The 11,104-nt window shown below is 46.1% G+C and overlaps 2 protein-coding genes across 4 annotated transcripts; both read right to left on the bottom strand.

Moving 5' to 3' along the window:
• Positions 1–870: 870 nt before the first annotated feature.
• On the bottom strand, positions 871–4,848 carry LOC119364920 (probable polyol transporter 4). Of its 2 annotated transcripts, none has more exons than XM_037630490.1 (2): positions 4,387–4,848; positions 871–2,527 (listed from the first exon to the last, which is right to left on the bottom strand). In XM_037630490.1, exons 1-2 carry the CDS (start codon positions 4,601–4,603, stop codon positions 1,122–1,124), a joined length of 1,623 nt encoding a protein of 540 aa, XP_037486387.1. In that variant the 5' UTR covers positions 4,604–4,848; the 3' UTR covers positions 871–1,121. The 2 variants fall into 2 exon arrangements, with proteins under 2 accessions (XP_037486387.1, XP_037486388.1); XM_037630491.1 differs by lacking the exon at positions 4,387–4,848 and adding an exon at positions 3,112–4,029.
• Positions 4,849–5,203: 355 nt separating this feature from the next.
• Positions 5,204–7,762, bottom strand: LOC119364921. Of its 2 annotated transcripts, none has more exons than XM_037630493.1 (5): positions 7,488–7,762; positions 6,882–7,052; positions 6,562–6,612; positions 5,803–5,854; positions 5,204–5,589 (listed from the first exon to the last, which is right to left on the bottom strand). In XM_037630493.1, the coding sequence occupies exons 2-5, from the start codon at positions 7,014–7,016 to the stop codon at positions 5,393–5,395; spliced, it is 435 nt and encodes a 144-aa protein (XP_037486390.1). In that variant the 5' UTR covers positions 7,017–7,052; positions 7,488–7,762; the 3' UTR covers positions 5,204–5,392. The 2 variants fall into 2 exon arrangements, with proteins under 2 accessions (XP_037486390.1, XP_037486389.1); XM_037630492.1 differs by having other exon boundaries at positions 6,882–7,075; positions 7,488–7,761.
• Between the last annotated feature and the right edge of the window lie 3,342 nt (positions 7,763–11,104).

Here is an 11,104-nt window from a genome sequence, read left to right as displayed (position 1 = left end):
CTCACGCTTCATCGGAAGGGCAATGGTGTTGATGTAGAAGCCCTCCGTGATCAAATCCCCCTCCGGCAGGACGTTGGAAAAGGTCCCTAGATGGGATCTCACGGATACAGGAGGTTGTGGCGGTTGAAAAGTGTTTCCGTGGCTCCCCTGATGGTTTTGAGGTATAAGAGTATGTATGGGTGAAAGAATTAGGTCAGGAGACCCACGATGGGCCCACAAGACAGGGGCCCTACCCCCTTGGCGCGCCCTCCACCCTTGTGGCCGCCTCGTGGCTCCTCCGACTTCATCTCCAAGTCTCCTGGTTTGCTTCTGGTCCAAGAAAGATCATCGCGAAAGTTTTGTTCCGTTTGGTATTTCTTTTCTGCGAAACTCAAAAATAGGCAAAAAACAGAACTGGCACTAGGCTCTAGGTTAGTAGGTTAATCTCAAAAATAATATAAAATAGCATATTAATGCATATAAAACATCCAAAACAGATAATATAATAGCATGGAACAATCAAAAATTATAAATACGTTGGAGACGTATCACTCGCCCCAGCCCGTCCGTGTACATCTAAAAAACGGCCGTCTACGCCGTGGGAGCAAATACGTCGGCGGGCCGCGCTTGTACGACACGGGGGCGGGGCAGGGGGGAATGACCATCCTGCCCTTTTTAAGTTTTCAGGTGAAGGGGTACGGGACGATCTGAACCGTTGGTGTGTCTTGGGGGTGTACCGAAGAAGAAGTGGTAATTTACTACTAGCTCGGCCGAGAAGCGCGTACAGTTAGTTTTCAGTCCGAGGTAGGAGACACGAGGTTCGCATCACACCACTTGTTCTCACCTTTTTCTGGAAAAAAGAGCACAATTGTTTCTTGTGTTAAAATAAAATTCTACAAATGAATTTTTCGACTATATTGATTTTATAGGTGGAAGACACCACCAGATACAACAGCATTGTGTCCTACGTGATGTTTGTGATATGGTTGTATAATGGAGTACTTTAGACTAAAAACACAATACACCATCTATGTCACAACCTATGCGCAGCAAAGTCCTGTTGAGCTTTCAACCTGATGTCGGAAGCAGGACGAGGCTGTTTCAGCGCTGACATGAAGCTTCTTGTTGCTTTGATGATTATATCAGCCTAGAGAGAAAGATTTCTTGTCACCCTGTATCAAATGCTGTGTATCTTCAAGCTCGACCTCGCCACCTCCTTTCCATTCCTTCCCACCTTCAAACATTATCTCAATCTGCTCCAGAGTTTTCCCTTTAGTTTCTGGCACACAGAAGTACACAAACACAACGGAGACGGTCGAGATTGCTGCAAAGACGAAGAACATTCCCCCCACGGATATAGCGCGGGCCATGGAGAGGAATGACATGGAAACCAAACCACTGCCCACTCTGCCACCTACTTGACCAAGTGCTGATGCCTGAGCTCGCAATCTTATAGGAAATATCTCTGAAGACAAGACCCAGCATATCGGTCCCATCCCGATCGAGAAGAATGCCACATTCCCACAAACTGCAAAGATTGCCATATCAATCCCAAGATTTGGAGAAATAAGCCCCTCAGCATGCTTTCGCAATGTAAGTGCAGTCCCCAAGGCAAATAAGCAGACTGTCATGCCAATGGTGCTGACATACAGAAGCGGTTTGCGCCCAACTTTATCAATGAGGAAAATGGCAACCAGTATGAAAATCGTTTTAGTAAATCCAACAGCAACTGTTGCTGCAAGCAGCTCCTGGTCAGACTTGATTCCAGCATCCCTGAAAATTGTTGGGCTGTAATAGACAGTAGCATCAATTCCAGTGATCTGCTGGAACAACTGAATACCACAGCCAGCATACAGCATCCGGCGAACAGCAGGAGAAGGGTTCAGTAGCTCCCTCCACACCGCCTTGTCCTCAGAATTAACCGACTTCATGATATTTGCAGCTTCCTCAATCTCAGCCAGCCTTTCTTCAACCTCAGCCTCCGATTCACTTATCTGCAGCAATACTGCCCTTGCCTCTGGAACTCTCTTTTCCATCATCAGCCACCTAGGGGACTCCGGGATCACAAAAAGCGCGACACCGATGAAGACAGATGGGAGGATACCGACACCAAGCATAACCCTCCAACTGATGTGCTCGGAAAGGCCCGAGAAAGCATAATTGGAAACGTAGCCCAGGAGGATCCCCAAGTTGATGCAGATCTCAGGGAGGGACGTGAGAGTCCCACGGGCAGCTGCGGGGGAGATCTCGGCAATGTAGACAGCAGATATCATGGCTCCAAAGCCGATGCCCACCCCGGCGAGAAGCCTCCCTATCATGAGCACAGTGAATGAAGGAGCGAATGTCATGATGGCTGCACCAGTCTGGAAGATGATCGCACCAAGGCCCATTGTCCATTTCCTGCCGATGGCATCGGAAGTTCTTCCTCCTGACAGGCTTCCCAAGAGTGAGATCACACTGAGGCAACCAACTAGGATTTCTTCCTGAAACTCGGTAATGTGGAGATCTTTCTGGATGTAGATGATTGCACCACTCATGACACCGACATCTGCAGATAGCAGCATGAGTATTGGGTTATGATAAGTGTTAGATAACCATGGAATCTTAATCCCTGTTATTAAGCTAAAAAGCATGGAGGTCTGCGCTGATTTCCTAGTTCAGGACAAGCAGGAATCGAAATCTCACTCGTAAAACATATACGTACTACATAACTGTAGGTTGTATCAAGATAAAAGAGTCGTGATAACTCTTTTTTTTAGAAAAACAGGGAGATGATCCCGGTTCCATTAACCAGAATGAATCCAAGTAGTTCGTACAGAGTTCCCAGATTCAAATTTAAACAAGTTCGAAGAGGCCAGCAGAGCAACCTAACTTCAGGTTGCGAGTTCCAAATCCACCTTACACACGTTACATAGTGTTCAGAATAAAACCAAGGTCATCTGGTGAAGGGATCAAAAGCGTAGCCATCAAGAGACTAGACTAAGCAGTTGCAATCAAGCGTTCGATATCAAAAAGGATGTTACGATTCCGTTCACGGGGGACGCACAAACTTGCGAGAAACAACAGTGCGCCCGTAGGCTCAGATCCCCCGCGTGTCGCGCGCGCACCGGCCGTGGCATCGCGAGGACTCACCGTAGCCGAGGAGGATGGCGTTAAGCGAGGCGAAGATGGCGCAGCCGTACACGAACCTCTCCTTGCTCCTCCTCACGGACGCCGAAGGCCTCCTCCGGCTTACCTCCGCCGCGTCGAGCTCCGGCCCGTCGGTCGGATCGAGGGCCGCGTACTTGCTCCCCATGCCGTCGACCGCGCCCGCCATCGCCTCGCTCCGCACTGCCGGCGACGCGGTGACGGTGACGGTGACGCTGCTGTTGCCGCGAAGTGGCGTCCGATTTGGAGGTCATTAACGGCGAACGGGGCGCGAGGCGGGGAAGGTGGGGGATGTCGACGTGTTTCCGCTTCGCCGCTCGCCTGTCTCTTTCCTGCTGGTCTGGGCGAGGCGAGGTGCCAAGATTTGTACCGACTCCGTAGTACGTTTCCTTTTCGAGTGAAAACATTTCCAGAACGGTTCACTCTTGCTAGTCTCTGGGGCTAGAGTTCGGTTTGGAGAATTGTTTGGGCTGGATTTGGCAGTTTTGGCGATTTTGCCTGACTTGGTCGGTCATGGTCATCAGGTCATGTGCTCCTACTCGGTCTCGGCATGGAAAATTATGGAAGGTGGACTTGGTGGCGCCCTTGCCGGCAAACAGGGCTGCGACTATTACCGAGTCAGACTGTTACCGTGTGCTTGGATTGCGGAGTAATTTACACGGTGTAGAAGTAACTATGTGGTCAGCTATTTCACGTTGTTGAGTATTTGAGTGATGTAGATCGTTCCTCGTAGAAAAGATTTCTGGCAGTATCTGATAGTGGAAAACTCCACACATAAAAAATCAGCCGTATTGACGAGTTGCCAGTTCAATGAGACAGAGCTGTACTACGTATTTCAATGCAGATGCCACTTTTCTACAAGTTTAAGCAAACTCCATGGTGGTTTGGACTGACCAGTCCTCTAGCGCTGCAATCCAGCGATGGACCTCAGAAAGTTCCATCCCCGCCCCCCGGTCCCCTCTATGTCAGAGGCTTCCACACCTACCACTCTACCAGCCTCAATCTGCCAAACACGATGTCCTCTACCCTGATCCTCAACACAACAGTTTCTTGCTTCTTGCTAAGCTACAGCAACGCCACGTGCTTTGTGCCGGCCGGCCGATGGTCGCGTGACGGGCTGAGCAACATTCGAACCCCGTCATGCAAACAAGGTTGCGATGCAATGTGTTCTCCCCGAGCAGGAAACTATGGTTGGATCCCTAGAGAAACATAGCCGAGGAGAGGCGCAGCAGGGAATGAAAAGAAGAGAAGATGACTGACCGTAGCCGAGGAGGATGGCGTTGAGCGAGGCGAAGAGAGCGCAGGTGAAGACGTACCGCTCGGCCGTCTTCCGCCGGCGGCTCCCGGCCTCGGCCCTGCGCGCCCACTCCGCTCCGTCCAGCTCCTCCTCCTCCTCCGGCTCCACCCGCCGGTACTCGCTGCCGCACTTCGCCGCCGCCGCCGGCCTCGCCTTCACCGACTCCATCATCCCCGTCATCACTGTCTCCGATGCTACCACGCTCAAGGACTAGTCTACAACAACAGGCTACTGTGATGCTGCATCTAGCGCAGCGCAGGAGCTCAAGTGATTCAACTCCTGGCTCCTTTTCCCTTGGCTTGGGTCTATGTATGTATGCTTTATTTTGTTATATGCATACGAGCGCTGCGATTGGTCTTTGGTCTCCCCCCTCCCTCCCACGTTCACGGCAGGACCGCAGGAGCTCCGTGTTTTCTATGGTGCAAGTGGCAACAGGGCGGTACTCTTATATTACATGGGAATCGCTATCAAGATTCCGATCCTGGCGTTCAAAGAGGTTTTAGAACTCCAGATCCATTCCGGTTGCGCGTGAGGATGGTCTAGACTAATACCAAGTGGTGCGAACTGCAAAGAAACCGGAAGCCAACGACTTTTTCCAACTCAAGTAGTACCGGGTGGCTTCTTGGGTCTAAAAAAGTACTCCATAATAAGTGTCGCAGTTTGACACTTATTTTGAATCGGAGGGAGTACTCAATGGTCTGCACGAGTTCACAGACAGCCAAGGCCTCCATTGTTGCAGAATTTCAAAAGATTGATGATTCAGAAGGAGAGAGCAAGAAATTCAGAAAGAGAGGCCAAGAATCACCGGAATCATGCATCGCAATCGCAAGTTACCTCGAGATAGAGAATGCTAGTGGGTAATTAAGATTAACAAGTACTACCATCCTTGCATTCCATTCCAAGGGTCAACGGATTGCTTGCTGTGCATCAGAAGCATCAGAGAAGGGAGAGCAGCTACAAGCATTGTGTTCAAAACTCCTTGTCCCTGTAACGGTATGCTCTGTGCTCCTGACGACCCTCGCTGGTCGACCGGAATTTGAGGATCTTGTGAACGCTCGTGAGATGTTTCACCTCCTTGGACGGTGCTTCCTTGATGTTTCTGCCTTGCTTATCCTTGTTTTCCTTGGGGGGTGCCGGCTCTTCATGAACGGGCTTTGGTGGAGCATCTGAAAAGGAAGGAACATATTTAAGTTAGATAAATACAAGTTATGTGTGAACAAGGCCATCTCATACGAAACAAGCAAGGAAATCTGAAGGAAACAGCACCAGCATATTCACAGGGTATCAGGTTAATGTACGAAACTCGGTCATGGCATTTAGCAGGGCGTGTGAAATGTTTGCTGCAAAGAAAGAGGCTGCAGAGCGATGCAAACACTTACCACTTTCTGAAAATAAATAGCATGTGCCAAACGTTTCTTCGTATTCTCCAATCTGCCATTAAACAAGGCATCAGCTACCAGCTCACTCAGCAACTAGGTTAACAACTAGGAGGCCTAAAGTAGAGATTACCATATTTTAAACAGCAGAAGAAAAAAAAGGGAAGGAACACCAATGAAGTTAACTGGTACAGGTAACATCAGCTAACGCAGTGCTTGTTAGTGCTAAAGCTATCACATATAATTATGGAGTTCACATGAACCTTAGTTCCATCTATTTATTCACTATAACAGACACAAAGAACAGCTCACAAAATTTTCTCAATGTATTCTCCAGACAGTCTCCTATTATGAAAAAGTTAACATACCCGGGTAAATGGGTATATCCAGATATTATTCTAAAATATTAACCCCAAGTAAAGTTCCTTTTTGGAGGCGATCAAACTTTATTCAATAATTAAACAAATTGCATCAGCACCCAAAGTAAAGTTCTAACAGTGATACATTAGTTGTACATTCATACAGTTATAAAGGATCTTGACACCCCTACCAACAAATTCACTCCATGTCTCAAAGGTATGGTTTATTATAGATGGCAGCCATATAAAACATCAGTGCCAAAAGTTCAATAAGATAAACTTCAAACAACCATAGAAATATAGAATAGTGCCCTTTTACTCCCCGTAAAAAAAAAAGAATAATGTCCCTTAACTTGGCAAGTAAACGTCTTCAAAAGCGAACATTAACATGAATAATACTCACCATCTTCAGGCCATCACCTACTACCAAGGTAGGAGTCAATGTATCCAAACCCTGAAAAGGAAGATTACAAATAACTTAGCAAACTACACAAAAAGACGGTAAGCAAAATTAGACAGGTAACTCATATAAGCCAAAAAGACAATCACTAAATGCATAATACTACCCAGATTTTCACCGTGAATCTATGAAACAAGCATAGACACAACCTGAACAGAAATTTGTATCTGATAACGGTATCCATTGACTATGGCAACTTAAAAACAGAGCTTAATGTCCTTTTGTACCAGTAAGCTGCAGACTGGGAGCTGAAAGCAACTTACAGAGAGTATATAAGGGGCATTTGGTTGTATGCAGGAATAATGAACATCATCTAACTCTAGCAAGACATACTCTTCCTCCTCGTCGTCCTCCTCCTCCTCAGCAATTTGTTTATCTTTCTCAGCTTCTTTTGCCATCCCAAACAAGAATTTGCACTTATACAGCAGTAAATCCTGCACTTCACCAACCAGATTACCTACAGAGTTCAGAAGCAAGAACTGAATGCACAAGATACAACTATCCAGGAAATGTTTGCAGTAGGCGAAATACACAACTAGGATTGCCTGGCAAAAAAGTAAGTCCTTTCATTCCCTTTGTATTTTGTGCTAAACAGCTAGTAGCGAATTAATTAAATTACCAAAGATCGGGACTACAGACGATACAACAACTTTTAAGGGAGAGTGGATTTTACACGCCCCAACTGCTTACACCAAATACCATCATGTGAAATAACCTAAACTGCCCACGATGTACCCTCATGTGAAATTTTCACCTCAGCACACAGGTCGCTGCCAGTCAGAGATGGAGCCCTCTCTCCATCTGTTAGCTTCCATTCGCCAAACAATTGCAACGAAGGAACAAAGGAAAGAGAAAGAACGAAGCCTTACCTGGTGGTGGCGGTGGAGGCGCGGGGGGAGGCCGCCGCCGGCGCGTCACAGAGGAAGGTTGGCGTCGGGGAGGGGGCGCGACCTCAGTTGAGGGGCGATTAGGGGGGCTTGTAGTTGGCGCGGTTCCAGAGGGAGAAGCGCGTTGGCGCAGACGGCGAGCGGCGGGTCCTCGGAGGGCGGCGGCGGCGGCAGAGCCCACGGCGCGAACTAGAGAGTCGCAGAGGACGCCGTGACTGGGCTGGGATGGGCTGGGATGGCGCACGAAGGTATACTGGACCTGGCTATGTACTTTAATTAGGTCTTGTGACACCTGAAACGGGCACCTTTACTCAAAAAAATATTTTTGGAACGGACACCAACACATCAGTCACACGCAAAAATGACCTGTTTTAGTTTTGTTTTTGAAAATAAACCTGTTTTAGCTACCAGCCTACCAGCACGTAATAGCACCAGGAAAGAACCATGGAAACTGTTTTAAAAACATGTGTAGATATATTGTAAGATTATCTAGCGTTGCCACAAAATTTCAGTTCAAAACACAATAGATGAGAAGAGGAAGAAAAAACGATAAATTATACTATATGAAATTGTAGCTTTGCTTCTTGCGCAACTATTTATCATGGGATTTCTTATTTTCATATCTCATTGTGTATATAGATCTGAAATTTTATGCCATGGTAAATACATCTTGTTGCAATGCTACAATTTCATATATTTTTCAAAAAAAAAATTTATAGAATTGCCATGTGTCGGTAGCACTAGCACGATTGCACCACAAAAGGGCAGGTACTTATCTCTAAAAACTGTGGGAAACCACGGATTGATTTTAGGGGTGTGTGTTTTCAGTGTCAAACGAGTGTGTTTCTGACCACATATCTTGATGAGGAAGGCAGCGTCGTACATAATATATGTCTCACGGCTCTATTCCGTTTCGTGTATGGCTATTGTCAGTGCTGCCTTTAGCTAGTGGTGTTTTGTTTTAGGGGAAAAGAGAGTTTTAAATAATTTATTAAATAATTATCTTATTTCATCTGTTCTGGTAATCACATTCCGCCAAGCATTTTTAAACAAGTATGGGTTTTGAGTAATAGTCATGCAAGATCAAAAGATATTGTTTGTTTTAATAAGCTATTTGTTCTCTATGTCATTGTAATTTTCTTCAATATGTTGTTCGTATTAGAGATAAAGGTTCTACACCAATGCAAGTACTGAAAGGAGAAAACATATTCTGGAAGGATGAGGCATAAGGCGTAGTTCTTTATTACGTTCTCATGGCTGCTCAAGCCTCTAATGTCGTAACAGATTGTGCGCTATGAATACAGATGCTCGATTCAGGAGAAAAGAAGCATTCGGCCCTCATTTGAATGAGATTAAGAGGATACATGAAAAATCACCTCCATTTCGTCTACTGCATTAGGCTCCACTCGAGTTTTCTTGCCTAGGATAACCATGGGCAGCAATAACAGACGAAGACATGCAATAGGTATCATGGGTGTCAATCGTTAGGGCAATGGAGTAGACGAAAACATCATAGAAGATGCACGTGAACTCCGTTTTCGATGAACTTGAGCTTGTCATGAAGATGACCAAAAGCTCTAAAACTCACAAAGAGAAAAACCAAACAAGAACTAACAAAGATGATGCAAGGATGCAATGGTTTGATCTCTCAACGAACGATACGATCAAGCTACTAACTTGAGAGCCTCCCTTGATAGTACGACGATCGATCCTACAACCCGGTCTCCCAACTACCACCATGAGACCGGTTAAATAGAAAACCTATCAAGGGAAAACATTTGCTTTGCACATAGTCCACTTGAGCTAGATGATGAAGATCTTGACTTCCTCAAGTTGGACCACCTTTCTTGATTGCGTTGGCTCGATGAAGACTATTTGATATTTCCCCCATACTTCACTATGGGTGAGCCACTCTTCGGCACATCTTCACAAGTCCATTGTCACCACAATGGACGGCAAGATTCAAGCACGATCTATTCATGATTATCTACTTGAACTTGCACACAACAACCTTGATGACGATCACCACTTTATGTCATCCTCCATGGGTTATACGGTATCTTCCTTTTGATGCATGACCAAGGAAACATACCTAACCCCACAAACAACTCTCACATAGGATCACATAGACCACGGGTTAGTACACAAAGCGTAATGGAAAATTCTTACTATACCATGGGATCACTTGATCCCTCTTGGTACATTTTGTATGCTTTGTGTGCTGATCAACTTGATTCACTCCTTGACTTAGTCATGATCAACCTTGTATCATGTCTTCTCTCCAACCACTCTTTGGATAATTCCTTGAATAGCACCTTGGTCAACTCATAAACTCCTTGAAACCAACACATGGACTTCAAGAAAAGCCTATGGACAGATCCTTCAAATATAACTCAAGGGAACCATTAGTCCATAGAGAATGTCATCAATTACCAAAACCACACATGGGGGCACCGCATGTTCTTTCAACCTCTTCATTAATAACTAGGTCATCGAACACCTCATCCTCTAGGTCAAGTTGCCCAAAGAAATCGTGAGGTCTCCCGCCCCGGCACCTTGTGTCCCACCGTTCGTCACCGGTCACGCGTCAGGGGAGTCGCCATAACAGCTTCCGTTAGCATAAGCTCTCGATCGATCTCTGGTATTTGGTAGTACTCAGGGCGATCTGGATCGACAAGAGGATAAAAACCCTAGACGCTGTCTAGGGGAACTAGACAAAACAATATATTTACAATAAGTCAAGAACATGAAAAGGAAGATAAGTGGATAAAACGAATTGAGAAAGAAATGATGAAATGGTCAAAAGGAACAACAGTGATCAAGCGAAAGGCAAGACTAGTCAAAGGTGACAGTGAAACAGGTGCAGCGAGAAAGAAAAAGATGAACAATAACAATGGATGGAACACAATTAAAAAGAAGAACCAGTTGAAGAAATAAAAAGGAAATGAACATGACCGCAATGTGAGGGAATTGCACAAACAACCACTTATTGGGGATAGTGTTGCAAAAAACACCTACTATACGGGTTCGTTGCAGAAAACACCACATATTGGTGTAATACATTGCACCTAGATCTAATCTAGTATTTGGATACATTGACATAATTCCAGAAAGTGGGTCCCGCTTGTAGTGTACACGCAACAATAAAAACCGTCCACATCAGCCAACATACACTACTGGAATCAGGATCTTTGCCGTCAGCTAGCTCTTTGTCGTCTGCTAGCTGACGGCAAAGATTGTGTTTGCCATCAGCCTGCTCTTTGCCGTCTTCTAACGGACGGTAAAGACGCTTTGTCGTCCGCTAGCAGACGACAAAGAGGGAAGGTGGCCCACGAACGAGAACCACCTAACGGTCATCTTCTTTGCCGTCCGCTGGCAGACGGCAAAGCTTCTTTACCGTCTGCTAGCGGACGGCAAAGAGAATACATAAACTAACGGTTGTTTCCCCTCAGCCCCACCCCACTATCTACCCTCTTTGTCGTCTGCTAGCAGACGGCAAAGAAATTAAACCTAACCAAAAAACAACAGTTTCCCCGCGCCCCACCTCTCTCTCTCTCTCTCTCTCTCTCTCTCTCTCCCTCTCTCCCTCTCTCTCCCTC

This window comes from Triticum dicoccoides, chromosome 2B, assembly GCF_002162155.2.
Source record: "Triticum dicoccoides isolate Atlit2015 ecotype Zavitan chromosome 2B, WEW_v2.0, whole genome shotgun sequence".
Classification (NCBI taxonomy): domain Eukaryota; kingdom Viridiplantae; phylum Streptophyta; class Magnoliopsida; order Poales; family Poaceae; genus Triticum; species Triticum dicoccoides.
Note: the sequence above shows the minus strand (reverse complement) of the source record. Positions and strands in the feature narration are given on the sequence as shown.